The sequence below is a fragment of the Mytilus californianus genome, unplaced genomic scaffold (genome assembly GCF_021869535.1).
Source record: "Mytilus californianus isolate M0D057914Y unplaced genomic scaffold, xbMytCali1.0.p SCAF_8, whole genome shotgun sequence".
In the NCBI taxonomy this organism is placed as follows: domain Eukaryota; kingdom Metazoa; phylum Mollusca; class Bivalvia; order Mytilida; family Mytilidae; genus Mytilus; species Mytilus californianus.
The window spans coordinates 40,417,267-40,436,908 of NW_026262734.1; the positions used below are offsets into that span (position 1 = coordinate 40,417,267).

The 19,642-nt window shown below is 33.3% G+C and overlaps 1 protein-coding gene across 1 annotated transcript; it reads left to right on the forward strand.

Annotated features, from left to right (window-relative positions):
- The first annotated feature begins 809 nt into the window (after positions 1-809).
- On the forward strand, positions 810-13,618 carry LOC127712529 (uncharacterized). The gene is made up of 11 exons (XM_052219019.1): positions 810-1,015; positions 3,286-3,301; positions 6,007-6,042; positions 6,368-6,442; positions 6,630-6,650; positions 7,210-7,245; positions 7,918-7,950; positions 8,585-8,649; positions 9,948-10,001; positions 11,795-11,854; positions 12,705-13,618. Exons 1-11 carry the CDS (start codon positions 983-985, stop codon positions 12,795-12,797), a joined length of 522 nt encoding a protein of 173 aa, XP_052074979.1. The 5' UTR covers positions 810-982; the 3' UTR covers positions 12,798-13,618.
- Positions 13,619-19,642: the final 6,024 nt, after the last annotated feature.

Consider the following 19,642-nt stretch of genomic DNA (forward strand, 5'->3'; position numbering starts at 1 on the left):
CTACAATTTCCCCTATAAACTGGACTACTCGCTAGTACATCACCATTTCGATCGAACATGGCTGCGTTTTTATACACCCCGTACAGCCAAAGCTCCTTTTCAAATTGGGTGGGGTGGGAATGTCCAAATGAGTATCTTTCTATACCCAAGTCAATCGTTGAAGTTGAGACAGGCATACAGTTTAATGTTATGTACTGGGAACAAAAGTTGTTTTCGAATTCACATTCATCAAGTTAACGATCTAGAAATTTCTATGACAAATAAAAACAAATTTCGCAAATGCGGTTTAACATACGCATATCATTACGTAATATGCCCCTATGAATGAGTAAATTTCCAGAAGATAATTGAAATGACAATAAAAACAAATTTCGCAGACAGTGGTTTAACATACATATATTATTACGTAATATGCCCTTATGAATGAGTATTCCAGAAGATAATTGAAATATCGTTTATTGTCAAACAGTCAAACAGTACATTGATACTGTAAGTGGTTACCTCCCTCATTATGTTAGTAAAATTCGTAACCTCTTAGTTCATATTTCACTTGACATATATTTTTGTGTTGTTAAAAGTTTAAGTACGAGAACCTTCGACACAAATCATGGTGAATCATATGTACATTTGATACAATAATGCACTTATTTATAAATGATAATATTATATAAACGAATTAAACGTTTTAAAATTTCAATATAAAAGATAACAAACAAATAAGAGCTAAATAATCAAGGCACATATTTGTCACATAATTTCCCCTCTTTTGGGCCTTTTTGACAAAGCTCTTTGACGCTAACCATTTCAGGAAGGAAGTAGAGTTTGAAGTCATTGGACAAGTATTTATTTTCATTACATCTAGAACATAGTAGAAACTCCTTTGTACATATTCAAAATTGTATAAATAGCACGTTCAACTCCACTTTACTCTGTCATCTTATATTTGGCATTGTTTTGTCAGTGGAATTACACAATAGAGAAGATGTTATTTGGATATATTCTCTCTCTTTCCATTGTAAGTATAATTATTTAGTTTGTGTGGGTTAAATGGGTTTATGTCAGGTTAAAGATGTCGTCAAATGGCAACCAACAGAGGTGGTAACCTCAGCTACCTCCATGTAGAACCGTGCAGGGCTTTACTTTAACGACTTTTGGTTTAAATATGCTGAGTAAGAGGTGTATGCAAAAAATAAACCTGGTTTAAACCCACCACATTTTGTGCCTGAACCAAGTCCGGCTATTTGGTAACAATGACTTATTTGTTGTTTTTGTCTTTACATGTACTTGGATATAAGAAGATTTGGTATGAGTGCCAATGAGACAACTCTCCATCCAAGTCAAAATTTATAAAAGTAAACCATTATAGGTCAAATTACGGTCTTCAACACGGAGCCTCGTTTATCTATATGTTGCGGACCTCTGGCCGAGTTATCTTAGTAGTGAGCATAAGCATGTCAACTCTGAGTCTGTGAGTTCAAGCCCTGCTCGTGGCGAGGTAGCTTCGTCTTCGATCTTACTTGATAAGTATTTTCAGTCTTTATGATACTCTGGCTTCCTCAACCAACAAATTCTGGCCGCCATGATATAGCCAAGTTTTGTTTAAAGTTGTGTTAAACACCAACAAACTAACAAACAATATTTTTGTAACCCCTCCGCATTTTGTGTCTGTACCAAGTCCGGCTATCTGGTCGACTTGTATTGTTTGTTGTTTTTTTTTTTGTCTTTACTTGTATGTCTTTTTGTTAGGGGCCTCTTTTGCCGAGATATCTTAGTAGATCATCAATAGTGATAATAAGCCTGTGGAAACGCTCGTGGCGACGTAGGTTCGACTCCGATCTTACTTGATAAGTATTGTTAGTCCTCCGGATACTCTGGCTTCCTCAACCAGCAAAATCTAACCATGATATAGCTTACGTTGTTGAACGTTGCTTTTAACACCAACAAACAAACACACTGTATTTCCATTGTTTTTGTGACGTATGTCAGGTAAAAGAGGACGTTGTTTCTGATTTGGGTTTCTGAGGTGACAGTAGTCGACCAACAGCGGTGGTTATCTTAGTAGTGTTTGGTCGAGTCGATCGTTTGGGGTTGGTGTGATCTGTTGTAATGTCCAATATTTGTGGAAATTGTTCCTATTATTTTAATGTATAACTGACAGTATACTAAAAGAGAAATAAAATATTTCACCTAGTATAGACATAACTAGAAAAGTAAAAGTAAAATATAAAAAGTTTAGGTTTACGGACAATCAATACGTATACGAAAGGATAACCGTAGTATGCTAGAAATATAAAGATCACGATCAGGAAAAACCTAAAAATTAGTCATGTGCATCACTAATTTATTAGCCACTGCTACTTTGGAGTATGAGTTGTCTCCCCAGTTAGAGATATTCAAAAACTAGAACATTAATTGTATTGTACTGAATAAGTAGTAAGTCGTTGTGTTTTCTTCTCCATTATATTTAATATTAAATTATAAAAATCATGTGTTCTTGTTTATTTAAGAATCTGTATATTTAGTTATGAATGATCGCACTGCTTTATTTAGGGCACCATTCTATGTCTATCAATTTTGTTAGAGTTCTGCGTTGTCGGTCACACTTTTCTTCTTTCTCGCAAACAAATTTTTAAAAAACAAAACTACATGAAACTCACTCAGGTCGAAATTCAGCATTGCTTAAATTAGATATTTTTTTATTTAGTTGCGTAGATGCTTTAGAAAAATACTAATATAATCAGAATATTTAGAGATGCTTTCTCGTTTACAGTTTTTCTAGTTTGATTGTTCATTTTTTCTTGGTTTGTGTGGGAGTGTTTTTTTTGTTTGTATTATCTTCAAGCAGTGACCAAGAGATCACGGGAAATAAGGGAGCAGGGGTAGTTCAGTACCTGGAAACTAATTATACGCAAACCAAATACTTCGCAAGTCTGTCCAAAATCAGCACACCTTCAGTAAATAAAGTAATTTAAATATAGTTTTGTTTTCCCCAGTTAATTTTTTTTTTTGCGGGGGAGGGGGTGGAGGCGTTTTGTGTACAAATGCGTGATTTTTTTTTTTTATGTTGTTTTGTATTTTTAATCATCAGTTTATATTTTATAGATTACATATTGTTTTCAATTTGGGGCAAATATTAACACAATTATATAAATATCTATGGTGTCTTTATGGTATACGCACAGTGTCATCTTGGAGGCTTCATACCCCTCTTACTTTTGAAATTACAATAGTAAAACCACCAGAAGTTAATTATAAGTAACACTGCACTTTTGGTTTTATTTACAGCTAGTTTATGGAATACGTGAGTATAGTTTTACAGTATATCTTATTAAGCTCCAAGACTATTGGTTTGTATAATTTAGTTCCATATATGGTACATGTAGCGCATACTGTTTACGTGCATGTAAAGTTTTGGCGGTAACATTATTCCGTTATTACAAGTTTCAGGCACGTACTAAAGTACACAGTCGAATTTGTGTCAAGCAAGGTTGGTAGTATTAGTCTCGCGCCTAATAATATAGCTTAATACACGAAAGCACGTAGTAGTATTGGTATAACATTATTGTGGGAGCACTGTTCATACTTTAACTGTTTATTTCGTAGATTGTAAATACTAGAACTTTTCATAAATCACAAAGACAAATCAGATTGAAATAAAATTTGATATAAACAACAAGAAATACAAAACACAAAAATAAACAATCAATAAAAAGAACCCCTTTAGACATAAATTCAGGTATATCAAAACAATCATGTGCGTAGGATTTTGTTTTAATAAAACCTACATTTTGAAAAGAAACAGACATGTTTTTTTTTCTTGAAGACATACAAGTTATACTGACAAAGCCATAACTACAAAACAGCCTCAGTGGTCTCGTGGTAGAGTTTTCTCCTCGAGTGCGGGATGTCGTGGGTTCGAACCCCGGCCGGGTCAAACCAAAGACTTTAAAATTGGTATTTGCATCTTCTTAAGGAGTAAGAGCAAAGACTGGTCGGCTCGGTTTCAGAATAATGTGTCCGAGTAAGGTGACAAGTCTTAATGCGGACTGTTACCTTGAGAACTAGCACGTTAAGAAATCCGGCTCAGCGTTTTGGTCTAGTACTAAACAGGGTAAATATTTATATAACATTAACATGTTCTCGTCCTGAATATTCATACTAATTTGCCGCTGGACGTTAAGCCGCCAGTCATCATCACCAACCATAGCTACAGTCTCATTAGCGTATCTTTTATCCATGATCGAGAATATACCCAAACCTTCTTGCATTAAAGAGATAGAATGAAATACTGAAACGAATTTTTACATTGCTTCATATCAGTTCTTTCGTCTGTAGTGATAGTTGTTTCATTGGCAATCATACCACATCTCTTTATATTGATATATGTAGCTGCTCAAGTTATGGCCGATTCGGTAAAAATAATGTGTGGAGATTCATCCTTTTTTTATTTCACACGAGGACCATTCTAAAAAAAAAAGTCCTTAAATCTAAACAAAAACTCACGGCACCCCAGCTTTGTGTGTTGACTTTCACAATCTAAAATTATTAAACATATTATGAAATTGTGAACGCCTAAAGATAGTTGAAAACTTTACTTTTTTAATAAATTTTGAAAATGATTTAATATTTATGAATTAAAGAAAATTGTGCAAGAAGGATGTACAAATCATGAATTCTGCAGGATATTAATTGTTTAATTTTTATACTTTATGACTTGGATGGAGAGTTGTCTCATTGGCACTCATACCACATCTTCTTATTTATATTGGATTATCATATTCTAAACCTAGTGTTATTGCTTCTTTGAAAGATATATGAGGGTCCTAATGGTGATATCATCATTTTTATATTCTTTATTTGTTTACTATGATTATTATAAAAAAAAATAAGGAGATGTGGTATGATTCCCAATGAGACAACTATCCACCAAAGTTCAAATGTAGTGGATGTAAGCAATTATAGGTAACCGTATGGTCGGCTATAAAAGGCCCCGACATGAAAAATATGAAACAATTGAGAAAAACTAACGGCCTAATTTATAACAAAACAATTTACGAAAAGCAAATAGGACAGACATGAACCAACGACAACCACTGAACTACAGGCTCCTGACTTGGGACTGGTACATAAAGAATGTGGCGGGGTAAAACATGTTTGTGAGCGCTCAACCCTCCCCCTAATCTGCGACAGTGGTGTAACAATACAACATAAGAACAAACCATAAAATCAGTTGAAAAAGGTTTAACTCATCAGATGGATACAAATAGAAATACATCTAACAAAAACACAGAGTGGACGTGGACGGGTACTTATACATCCCCACAACAAAAAGACACTAAGTACAGATCTGAGAGTACTCGCAGTTACTGACAGCTAGTTCAAGGCCAATACCAACTAATTAAAAAAGAATTATGTATCTAAGACTCAAATATCAATCAGTACACATCCAACATCCAATGGATTTAGCGTAAAGACGTCATTAACAGTCACAGAAAAACATGACCTTGTGCAATGTCAAACTATAGGGATCGACAGATTGTAGTACCGCGAAAGTACATATGTGTAATATTTAGAATGGTTTTAACTTACTGATAAAAAAATCAATATCTATACCAATAAAACAATTTTCAAAGATTTAATTACAGTGTTGAATAGGTAACCTTTTAGAATAAGTTTATTTAAAGGATTGATAAGTTTACCCGGATCGTATCTAAATTTCTGGATTCGGTTTACAACATCACCGTAAAATTTAGGATGTGCTCTTTTCTTTGTATTTTAGAGCCACAATATTTTTTCTTTGCCCTCTTTTTTTTTGGGGGGGGGGAGGGAGGGGGCATTATTCTTTATTCTGTAAACCTCATCTAGACCACCATATTTCAGATTAAATTTTCAATCAAACTAGTCAATATAACCTGTCTTATACAGCAAACTATATTTTAATGTTGTGATTTGATTATCTAAATCAAACTATTTTAGCGATAACACATTTGTTTTTGTATATTACAGGTTGTGATGGCGCTGGTCCACCAGGAAGCGAGCCACGTGCGTAGATGTCAAAACTTCTTACTTGAACGCTTATTAATTGATTACTAACAAGAACATCCTTCCAACTGCTCAAAAGTTTTTATAACATAATTTGTGATCACTGTTGTTTTCTTTTATTATTGTTTTGATGTTCCAACATATCAACAGGTTTTTAATTTTTTTATTATTATTCTTTTCCTTGTAATTACATCTCTTACCTTTAATTGTAGATTGCTGGTAACTTTTTTTGAACAAAGAAATTAAATTTTGCAAAATATACATTTATGAGTTGAAAAACTGTAAACTTTGTAAAATTAATATTGTCCACATATTCAAAATTTAGATTTACAGCCACATGGAGGTGCTCCTGGAAGCATTGGGACCCCTGGATCTCAACTGGTTTTCCCGCCAAATCCAGGTAAATATTATATAATTTGTGTTACAGTACTTATAGCATATTAGTATGAATGTCAATTTTTTTGTTACAATTATTTAAATAAAAGATATTATATGATGATAACGATTGTCTAATGTTTCAGAAGTGGGTGGACCGAGTAAGACATAAAATCAATTAAGGATTGAAATATTTTCATTATCTTTTTCAGATTTTGGCCAACTCGTGCAAGGTATGTAATTAATCTTTTTGTACATATTTTTCATCCATTTTAGGCCTTAACATGCTTCATGGATTAAGAAAATAGTCGTTACAAAATTGTATTTGAAACAAAAGAAAATATTGATGAAAATAGATGACCAACGGCTTTCTTTTCAGTAGTGTGTAACTTCCTTGACAATGTCCAGCCAGAGCTGTCTAAAAACATTGTATGTATTGTCTCTCTTTGAATGTGTTTGTTTCTGACAGTTGTGCACCTCTTGGATTATATCAATAAAGTTTTTCCAAAATCATATGCTTCAAGATGATTGATAGGCGCTGTTTGCTTAACGTTCAATGACAAAGGTATCATGCGTATTGAGGAGGAACGCAAATAGGTCTTATACAAAGTTGGTCAACCAAGATAGAAGTTGCATGCCGTAAGGTGTGTTTTTATTGCACAATAGGTAAATCATAGTTATCTCTGTAAAACAGGCAGTTATTGCTGTTTCTAAATCCTATTTATCTCTGTAAAACAGGTAGTTATTGCTGTTTCACTTTCTGTTAATAAAGTTTAATTGTTTTCATTCTAGTTGATGACATAGAAGAAGCGAATGCAAAGCATATATGTAAGTATGGGTACATATAATGCACATAAGCAAACCGAAAAAAATATTGACATTTTAGTTTTAAATGTATACGTGCATATACACAGTTACTTATTATCCTTTTGGTTTCTGGAATGTCCACTACAAACAAAAATAGTGAAAGTTAGTTGACATAATTTTGCGGTCATACAATGTACAATGCACATAATTAAATTTGTCATATATCTTTTAGGGAGCTACCATTTGATTTTTATGGGGGGGCTAGGATGAAATTTGACAAAAATAGGCAGGACAGGAGTTTTGAGTAAAAAAAAAGGCAGGATGAGATTATTTTCAAAAAAAAAGGCAGGATGACAATTTATGTAAAAAAAAGTCAGGATAAACTTAAAAAAAAAAAAGGCAGGACCGAATAGAGTGAAAAATAAAAAGGCAGGACAAAATTTTTCATCCTAGCCCCCCCATAAAAATCAAATGGTAGCTCCCTTATAGAAGTTATCTATTTCTGCTTTTTTAGATAGGGTGTGTATATAATTATTGTCAAATGATTTTAAATACATGCAATATATGTATGATGATGAAATACGTCAAATTGAAATAAAACAACATCCACAAATCTAATTTGTAATGGTAGACAGCAATACTTTATGTATATTGTTAGACAGATCTAAATATTACCGATGTTATTTTTTTTAGTTTCAGACCCCAGAGGACCCCTGGGATTAGTCAGTATGTTTCAATAGTATTGATTACGAACGTCTCTTCATTATATGAATAAAAAGAGATACGAGGTTTAATTATAGACAGCAACCAAGCACCCAAACAACACAAACTTAGATAACCAAAATTCCTAAAAACTAATATCTAAATCCATACTGCATTTTAAACTGTATTCTAATTTTCACTACGATCATCATGACAACGTTTTTTATTGGTGGTATACGAATTCTTTTTGCTTTCTGATGTTAATAACAGGTAATTAAAAATCATTATAGATTCTGTATTATACCTGCTACAGGTAGTACATGTATTGTAAATGCAACTTTTAGTGCGTAAGTTGTGTATTTTGTTGTCGCTAATGGTAGTGATAAAAAGGATATAATTCTGCTTAAGAATACAAATGCATCCGCAAACACACATAACATAAAAATAGCAAACACAAAAAGAACTAATTTTGACTTGGATGGAGAGTTGTCTCATTTGCACTCATACCACATCTTCTTATATCTATACACTGTAAAACTGTAAATCCAACATTCTCTAAATCTTAACTCGGAAATATAAACCTTTGACCAGTAAACAAAATAGTATTACTAAGGAATATGATCAATGAATTACTCAATGACATAAAATTGTGTTACAGATGAACATGGAGAGTATATCCCCCTCCAGGGAGGATCAGCTGAAATAAGATCGAAGAACACACAAGTATGTAAAAATACAAATATGTAAATATGTAGTCCCTCATTAAGATTCCTTTCGTACGGATGTCCTCTACTGAAATCCAAAATTAACAACGTTTTCATCAAACGGAATTGAATTATTTGTTCGGGAGAAAATGCAAAACATCAAAACATAGAAAAAACATTGATAGGTGCGTCAGCTTATTTTTTGAAACTATAAGAAAGAGTAATCCACTTTTTTTCTGGATTTGTCATATTAAATTTCTGGGATAAAAGGATTGTTCCCCCATACAGAAAAGGTGTTGTAGAAATATCAAGAATTTAAAAATTATATTTTGTCAACTAAATGTGTATTTAGATGATTGTTTTTTTAAAAAGTAACGTAAAATAAAAGGACTGATGTAGTTTTTGAAACCTTGTATGTTGATTATTTGAAGATCCTTTACACACTCTTTTCATTAATATTGATTGGGTTGCTAAAATAACGTGATTTGTGGTACATAGTTTCCATTGAAATCCAACGGAAAATCATTTTTTTTTATCCAATATCCACTAAAAATGTTTGTCCTATCATAACTCAGTCTACATATTTCAGGAATAATGGTACTCACTGTCGTTATAAAAATAAGATGTGGTATAATTGCCAATGAGACAGCTCTCCACCAAAGACCAAATGACGTAGAAGATTAACTATTATAGATCACCGTACGGCCTTAAACCTCTGGAATTTTGGGGACCAAAACCATCCAAAGCTAAATATGTTAGAAATTGTCTTATCGTGTGCTATTAATAAGAAAAAAAATTCTCAATTGAGCACAGTATTCAATGCTGCATGTAATGTCCTACTAATGTTTTTAAAATCAGAAGAAAAATTGTCCCTTTCTGCTAACTACATGGTATTTCTCTAAATCAAAGTGCAATTCTGCTTGTTACATGTTATGTCTTTTACATCAAAGTGCAACACATTGGTTTCGAAGTTTGATGGACATTTCTGGACTTAACTTTGTGATGGTCAACCGTCGATCAACGATTAAGGTGTAAATATAAATTCACGGGGGATGACCAAAAGGAGTCGTGAAAGAACTACTCAAACCATATATGGTCATCTTTGCCTCAGGGAGTTTAACCAATACTTAATGATACAATAAGCATAATAATACATATCAATGCAAACAATTAAACTTAAATTGCCTGACTATATATTCTTAAATGCTTTATCTTTGACGCCAATAGTTACACCGATTAGGCTTACATCAATCCATAGTAAAAATATATTTAAAATAAAAGAATATTTTATTGATGAACAAATTCATATTTTTACAGTTACCACGTGATCACGTAGAAGAAACCGATTGGCATAAAGTTGAAGTAGAGACGGTAAGTAAATTTCTATGACCGATCCTGGAAGGGCCGGTCACCTTCACGGGCGTAAATGTTTTTTAACGTTTTTCAGATTTTGGACTGCTGTCTCTTTATTTTTTGGTAAGCTTCTTCAATCCCTTTTAGAAATTCTGAATCCGCAAATGTTTTTGCTGAACCGCATAGTTCTCATTAGAGGTTAAAACGTAAATTCTTATATTTTTGTATCAATCTTAATAATAATATGCTTTCAAAGATGTTTTGCTTTTGAATTAGAAATCGTGATCAACATGACAGTACAATGAGTAGGCCTTATCCAAGTAAGGAGTATGCAATTCAATGCATGGCGTTGGTTGCCGTTTGTCATAATTCTATTTTTCGTTTATTGTTTATTGTAAACCAGGCCGTTCGTTTTGTCGTTTGAATTGTTCCATATCTTGTTGGGCCAATGTTGAAGCCTCTTAAAGTTTATTGCATGTCGGTGGAATACATGGGCTTTTTTCATTGTTGGAGATCCTACAGTGACCTATAGTTGCTTATATTCACGTCTTTTTGTCTCTTGCTGATAATTGTCAAATTTGCAATTATACTACATCTCCTTATAATGATCCCCGAAAAAAATGTAAACATATGGTCGTCGCTGGATGGTAAATTGACTTTCGATTGTTTCATTTTGATGAAAATTGTTCAAATGTAAGATATCGGCAGGTGGATTTTGTATTCAGAAGGTCCACGTGAAAATTAAATGTCGAATACATTTTTTAATACATATAAATAATTTGTACAGGGGAACATTAGCAATAATAGAACATATGCTCTTTGTCCCTTAAAGCTAACTATTATATTTTGAACTCTTGAAATACAAAACTGACAATACATGCATGGCACTTGTTTTCTCTCTCTCTCTCTCTCAATAAATATGGGGTTTTGTTTGAATATATTCCCCCCTCAAAAAACTATTGATTTGGATCAGTTACAGTATGATTTCTTCTACCAAATGTCTGTGTGTAGCGTCAAATCGTCAACCAATTAAATGTTATTGGAAAAATATTGGAAAAATATATGTCATTGTTAAAGGCCTTACGATGTCCTATTGTTGCTTACGTTCACATCAATTGGTCTCTGGATGATACTTGTCTTATTGGCAATCATATAACATGTCCTTATTTTTATCAACTATTCATCTTTCTTCAACCGACAAAACATTTTCCCTAGATATTTTTTTTAAAAAACGTTAAAAATACTAAACTATCTCATTTCTTTGAACCGCTTTCTTCAATAAACCCTCTAGAGGAATGTAGAACCCCAAAGGTGTATATGCACCAGTTTTCGTGTGCTTTTTATAAAAGTCACCGCTCGGAACGAAACATGAAGCTGAATAATTTAACCATAGCTACGAAGTTTTAGCAATATTTCAGGAAATAAAAGAGATGAATGCATCTTTTTTTTCTTCTCGATTTTCCGTTAAAGTGCAGCTAGTCAAAAATATATGCAAATTTATACCAAAGTCTGTGACATAGCCCATTTACTGTACCCGGTTGACCTTAATTAGAATGCTATATATTTATATGTAATATGCGTTTATACAATTGCGTATGAATTCAATCATCTGGTAATTTATGGGTTTCCAGATATCCCCATGAACCTTTTTATTCCGTTTGTGGATTTGTTTAGTGCTTTGGTGAAAGTTACACATAGACAAACGCTTTTACTATTGTAATAACACTGAACAAACTTTTTAATTCAAATTTGTTCTTTTGGAAAGTATTATGTATAATGTTCACTCCTACTCGTTCTCATACTCATTCTAGGGCGAGGATCAAACTAAAGCCCCAGACAATTCACAAAACCGAGCAGGCATTCTATATAATGTGAGTATTTCTTTCATATATACACAATGTTTGAAAATGTATTTGACTATCAAAAATACTGATACGTCATGTGTATACTATTATAGTCCTTAAAAAAACAAAAAGGTTTTCTTGGGCACAAAATGTGTTTCTGTGATAATATTTATCAGTATGATCAAATTGAGATGTATGATAAATAAAGGCAACAGTAGTATACCGCTGTTCGAAATTCATAAATCGATTGAGAAAAAAACAAATCCGGGTTACAAACTAAAACTGAGGGAAACACATCAAATATAAGAGGAGAACTACGACACAACAGAAACACCAGTAAGCCAACGACACAAATATACAGTAGACACAAAAAGGCAACATACAGTCTTCAATAATAGACAGATGTTCATACAATACATTAAGCTCTATATCGTCCCGAATCTATAAAATTATGAATGAATTGAGCAGAAACCATAAAAGATATTTCATTAACATTAGGTAGGCTCGATAGAAAGAGTCTGGCCTTGCGATTATAAAAATTTCGAGCAATAATCGTACTCAGAAATCAACCAACCAAAACTGGCTTTGGTGTTTTGAGCACAAATTTTGTACTCCGAGTACTGAGTAAAGTTTTATGACCAAGCCAAGAGCCCTGTTAAGCAAAACATACAAAACGTCGAAGAGCATATATAACAATCAAAGAGTCTAAATAGAAAAACTAGAATTGTCTCCGGTTCACTTTAGATGAGCAACTGGAACCCATATGTAATAGAATTAGTATTCTGTAACCACAATGGAGATTTATTTTTTATTTTTTACATTCTTTTGATATAAAATACATTTAACTATTTTTTTCTCTCTTTCAAATACCATCCAGATGTTTAAAGGCAGACACCAGCCGGGACCAAATGTCCAGCAACCACAGGGAGAAGAACATCAATCTGAACCACAAGGTCCTCCAAGAGTTTAACAGCGCTACACAATTTACTACTTTGTCTTTACCTTTATGTTACATAGATTAGTTTTATGTCGTTATAAATTGTACGATATATCTTTTAACAGATAAACTTGATAATACATGTACATTGTTTGCCTTGAAATAATATAGTTTGGTTTTTAAACACTTGATTAACTATACAGTGGTTGATTTTGTGCTAACATATGTTAAATTGGTTTATAGCAAAGATATTTGTTAATTGCATTTAATGATGACAATTATACACTAACAATTTTCTTTCAATAGTCAAAACTTTTTTATATTTTTATTTTGACTTTGAAAGCGTTTTGATTTTTTTTACTGTTATCTAAAGATCAAAGAAACAGACATAAAGTAAAACTAATTATTATAAACATATATATTCAATATAATAATATTGATCCCTGTTGTATTTTGTTTGCATACGTCTTTATGTTGCTGTCTCGTTGATTTATACATCCAACGTCTCATTTTATTCATATCTATAATAGCTCAAATACTAAAATATATACATTTCATAATTAAACATAACTTTATAGTTTGGTCACGTATTGCTTTACAATTCACTAAGCCTTCGACTTTGAAGAGTAAATTTGTTTTACGTGGCAACAAGTAAGAAGGAGCACCTGATTGCACCCTCATTTTCAAATACGTTTAATTTGTTTACTGTATCATATTCTACGGACTTTTAATTTGTCTTTTTGACTTTTTATTTTGACAGTAAAGTTTCTTCGACTATTGTTTTTTTTATTATTATTATTGTCTCTTGTTATCTAATAAGTCTTTTTAAATTAATTAAAATTACAATTATCCTTGGTTTTTGTTTCACTTATTATCTGATAATATTGTCATTTTGTTTATTTTCTTTGGTTACATCTTCTGACATCAGACTCGGACTTCTCTTGAACTGAATTTTAATGTGCGTATTGTTATGCGTTTACTTTTCTACATTGGCTAGAGGTATAGGGGGAGGGTTGAGATCTCATAAACATGTTTAACCCCGCCGCATTTTTGCGCCTGTCCCAAGTCAGGAGCCTCTAGCCTTTGTTAGTTTTGTATTATTTTTAATTTTAGTTTCTTGTGTACAATTTGGAGTTTAGCATGGCGTTCATTATCACTGAACTAGTATATATATTTGTTTAGGGGCCAGCTGAAGGACGCCTCCGGGTGCGGGAATTTCTCGCTGCATTGAAGACCTGTTGGTGACCTTCTGCTGTTGTCTGTTCTATGGTCGGGTTGTTGTCTCTTTGACACATTCCCCATTTCCATTCTCAATTTTATACTTCATAAAAATAAGAAGTGGTATGATTGCACATGGGACAACATTCAAGCAGAGACCAAATTACGTAAAAATAGCAACTATAGGTCACAGTACGGCCTTCAACAACGAACACAGCCCATTCCGCTTAACATAAAAAATGTAAAACAATTCAAACGAGAACATTTACTATGTACAAAACAACAAACAAAAAATAAATATGATATGATATAAAACATCAAACGACAATCACTAAATTACAGGCTCCTGACTTCAGATAGGCACATACAGAATGTGGCGGGTTAAACATGTTTACCGGAGCCTCAACCTCTCCCAAACCTCGGACAGAAGTGTAACAGCACAACATTAGAATAAACTATTAAACGCAGTTAAAAATGTTTGACTCATTAGATCTATACAAAGCACATAGAGAAAATTAACAACCAATGCCCCCGTCACACAGAACTCTTTCTCATTACGTTCAGAAAAATGTAGCCGAACCCGTTTATACTATGTGCAAACGGAATGGACGTAGTAGCAACTTTTTACGGTCTGTTCATGAACTTGTGGATGGGTTTGATCGGGAATGATGCTCCAGAAATTTTAACCTGCTCAAAATTGTCGGGCGACCATCCCGTCCTACAACTAGGAGTGGCAACGTACTTAAAACGAGATGGACGTATTACAGGTACGAACGGAATGGCCGTACTTGGAACGTACTAGGAACGTGTTATGACGTGGTGTAGTCGGGCATCCATTGGATCTACGTGTTCACACAGTCCGTTTGCAGCAAGTTCATCCCGTTCACGCGCAGACCCAAATCGACCTCATTAGGTTCGTTGTGCGTCTTTATTCTGTCTAAATACGATCAAAACAAAATAACACGTTCTGGACAAGTTGGCAACACGTTTCTACACAGATCTCATAGTTCGCAGTAGGTTCTCAGTACGCTCTACTCGTTTACAGTATGTTTATTGCGTTCTTATACAGTTCTTACAATCAGAAAAGGTTTGATATAAAAAGATGCCGTTTTCTCACTGGTACATCATTTGTTACTTATATTGTCAGAAACTTGAATAACCTTACTGCTCTTAACATGTTGAATGTTGGTTTCATTACATTTGTTTTGAAATCATACTTGAGGAACTGGTTTAAATCAGAGAGAAGATAAGCAATATGGCATTATCATCAGCTTGGATGATAAAGAGTCCTTCTACAATTGTTTGAGAATCATCTCACCCATGTTTGAACATCTTCTTGAACGTTTGAAGCTGTGCACGAGAATGAGGACTGGCAGAGACGTGCTGGGTTTTTATTATGGCCAGGACGTGTTGACAATTACGTTTCTGAACACACTAGGGACGAAATGATGACGTAGTCAGAACACGTTGAAATGTCTGTGAACGAGGTGGTCGAGGTCGGAACTAGCTAGAAAGGATTTCAACGTATAAGGAACGAAAAAGAGCTGGTTACGAACCGGTTTAAACGGACTGCTTGAACACGGTGTCCCCATTTGCTGAACGAGCAATTTCACCCGATCTGAATTAACTGGATAAAAGCTGACATTAAATGGGTTAAAGACAAGATGGGTTTATCAAGAACTGTTTAAGAACCAACTACTGTCGTTTAAAGGCACTGTCCAGCCAAAACAACAGGTTCTAGCCAGAAAACTAACAATATTACGTTTTTTAGAACAGCTTCAGACGTTTTGGGAACTAGTTTGGTATGACTGAAGCATAACAAAAGAACTGAGGACACAAAATAAACATCTGAGAGTCCTCAAAGTTACTGAAAGTTAGTTCAAAGCAACTTACAATTGATAAAAAAAACGTGTATGACGTTCACTCATCTCAATTGATAGTTACGCTCGTGCATGTTCACACATATGAATTTCATCAGCAGGATGTGCTCATTACACAAAATCAGCTCCAACAGATTTATGAGGAAGAACGACTGAAGTCGCCACTACATAAGTATTATGGTCACCATCACGAATTGGTTGACCGATACGATCAATATGCCTGTGTCTTACCTCACTAGCGATATGTGTACGCCGTCTTAGATCTTAAGGATGTTTGCTATTCTGTTTCAAAATAACAAGCTTTTTAAAAGACTGTTATAAATTGATAGTATATAAATAAAGGAACTAAAAAAGCAGAAAAAAATTAAGGGTCTGTGTGCTTGTTTTCGAGATATAATTAAGCCATTGAAAATTTGGCGGGAAATAATTCTCTCTAGACTTTTCATACATTTAATATTGGCACTCTTTTTCTTTAAAAAATTATGAAAAATAACAAGGATTTTATAGCATTTTCAAATATGGCTATATAAACTATATGTAATAAGATTATGAAAAGAAAAATAGGGGTTAGCGAGCAAAAAATTTATTGGCACTAACATGGATAAAACTAGAGGATTCCGAATATTTGACAAAAAGACAAAAACAAGAGTAGCGAACATCCTTAAGACACCAGCTGAATAGTCGTCTGCTCTGTGATTTTACTGATTGTGTCCTATTAACAATTGCGACAGTATGACTGAGCGGCGGGAGATGCATGCATATATGTAGCAGCTAGGAGACTTATCCTATCGATGCTTCCGGTCTCGCGCTTATTTGGAGTTCATGCGATTCCCTTTAGTTTTTTTGTTTGTTGCCTTGATTTGTCTTCTAAATCGATACATCTGTAAACTACCGATACCTATATTAAATAAGATGAGATATACGCTAAAGGTTGATAAACATTAATTAATCATCTATTACAAATTCGTATTACCAAAAACAGGAATGTCTTTCGAAAACGAGAACAAATGCCAAGCCTGAGACTGTGAATGCTTTAATTATCTCTTCAAGGAAAACATGTTGTTCGATTGATTCAGTTGACAAGTCTCTAGAAAAATCGTTTTATATAAAACATCGTTATCAAGATTGCTTAAAGAAAGAACTAGGAATTCAGAGCATTTCTAGCAATTCCTCTTTCACATTATTCATACATGAGTTTAAAAATTGAGGAAAATACGAACCCATCCTTTTCCCATTCAGTGCTTACATAAAAAAAAAGATGACGAAAGTCTCTATTTTTTGTATTCGATAACAAAAATTCATAAACATCCTACAAAGCACGATCGCAGTAGGTATTGTGTCTGATTGGGATCTTGGTTTTTTTTCGCATGAATCTGCCTATTTTTTTTTTCGCAAAATATTACACGGGATCAAATTATTTAACTCATATTTCGCAAGTAGATCAGTTTTATTCATGATTTTGAAACTACTTTTAAATAATTACAGTTAAGAGCACAAACGACGTCTTCATGACTATCTATTTCACTTAAAATTCAGCATTATACATTGTGAAAGAGTATTACAGCTAAAACATCAGGGTTTTCTTCCCTAGTTGTCCCGGATTTTGGTGAAAAGTATGACAATGACCTGTAAATTCACTTATGTACTTTGCTGAAAATACACAAACGCCAAATTTTCTAATAATATTCATGGTACCAATCGTACTGCAACAGAGGCACATTTTCAATCTCATGTTATTTATGCCACATGTGGAGCAGGATCTGCTTACCCTTCCGGAGCACCTGAGATCACCCCCAGTTTTTGGTGGGGTTCGTGTTGCTTAGTCTTTAGTTTTCTATGTTGTGTCATCTGTACTATTATTTGTCTGTTTGTCTTTTTATTTTTGGCCATGGCGTTGTCAGTTTGTTTTCGATCTATGAGTGTGACTGTCCCTCTGATATCTTTCGTCCCTCTTTTATGAATATATTCATCCAAATTATTGGCACAGTTGTTACAGTCTAAAAGAAGGTAATTTCAAACTTCCAAATACAACATCATTAGCACAAATTACATGACAGTTTTTAACATTTGTTATTCAATATAATCAGATGAACAGTTCTATCATAACTAACAGGATATCTGAACTAATGAGAGGTTACCTGCGACAATTATTGTATATCTATGCAAAATCAATTTGTTATACCCGCGTACGATATATTAGAGGAGCATTTTGATTTCCGTGGCCAGTCTGCGCGTGCGTCCGGCAACAACCCGTTAGTCCGTTTGTCCGTCAATCCGTTTTATATCAGCTTCAACATTTGGTTTAAGTTGTTGGTCGAAATTTTGGTTTAGGATATTTTGTGGTCACGTCAACTTGAATCCTATTTCACATGCATGTTCGTTATGAAATGGACTGTAACACATTTATAAATGAGATAGGTTAAAGTCTTTGTTTATATAGTAGTTTATGGTCATATCAACTTGAATCTTAGTACATATTTTCATCAGTCAGTGAACTGTGTAATATTTATGACTTAGTAGGTTTGTAAGCAAAATTTCACGGTTTCCTGAACATTAATATGCGATAGTGCGAGCGGGGTATGTTGTCTTATAGAAGAATTATTTTGTTTCTTCAATTGTATAAGACCACTCCAAATCACCAAAACCTTGCATTTGTTGGATCATCAGAAAAGTTCTGAAATGTCAGTTATTAAAGGATATTCAGATTTGTAAACATATCAAAAATAATTTCTTTCTAAAAGCAGTAGTGAGATTTCCCAGATAAAGATTAATTATACCAAGATAATATCCCTCTTCGATATATGCCATATAACATGTATATGATGCTTTTAGGCGTAGAAATACAGGAAACTGAGGATTTTTTTTTTATCTGAGCCTTGTTTATTTTCATTATTTTTAGAGGAAAAGCTTATGACGCGAAAGTGAAATTACACCGAATATAAGACGTACCATGAATGCATAAAACACAATTTAGGTGAATTCAAGTGTCAGTGAAACGGATATTATTTGTGGGTCAAAATAAAAGATGAAATATCTTTTCGTCAGTTTTTTCTTTCTTTTTTTCTTGCATATAAACAGAACAGATATTACATAATGACTTGTACATAATTCAAACAAATGTTAAAAACAAATCATAAAAAAGTTATTGATTAATTTTCAGATCTCACTCGCAGCACACAATGGGAATACAAGTACTTCAGTTTAAAGAATCGATATGTATTGATTGTTTTTTGCACAAATACATTTATGCAAATGCGCCCCCCAAAAAAACCAAATCTACTTGAAAATGAGAAAATTTAACATTCGAAAAGAAAATGCTTCAAAATAAAACACTGAATGTTATGCAAAGAAGAAATGAACAGTATTTTACAATAAAATATAACATTAATATGTGTTATTAGATACACTCAAAATACGATAGACCTAGAAACATATCTGTAGAAAATGTTACTGTGTTACAAAGGATTAACATGATTAAGGTATATTATGTAGATAGTTTAGGTATTTTATTCTCATAAAACTATGCAAGAACAAACGTTATATAAAACTTTTGTACTGTTTTGAGTTTGAATTCAAGAATAATTTGTTAGTCAAGAATGTCTTTACAATTGTAGTACTATTTTCTATATAAAATACTCAGAATTCGCCCAAATGCTTCCCAATGGTCGTTTTTGACTATTGATGTGCAATTTGATAAAATTTGAGACATAAAATTGTGACCATCTGAAAGTACTTGCATGAAGCTGTTATTCTAAATGGCTTATATAATATTGAATAATT

Bases quoted from the DNA above. Each gene is read 5' to 3' on its own strand.
- LOC127712529 (XM_052219019.1), top strand. From the start codon at position 983: ATGTTATTTGGATATATTCTCTCTCTTTCCATT. The intron at 6,043-6,367 runs GTGCGTAGATGT...TTCAAAATTTAG, and splicing joins TCCACCAGGAAGCGAGCCAC to ATTTACAGCCACATGGAGGT. The intron at 8,650-9,947 runs GTATGTAAAAAT...ATATTTTTACAG, and splicing joins TAAGATCGAAGAACACACAA to TTACCACGTGATCACGTAGA.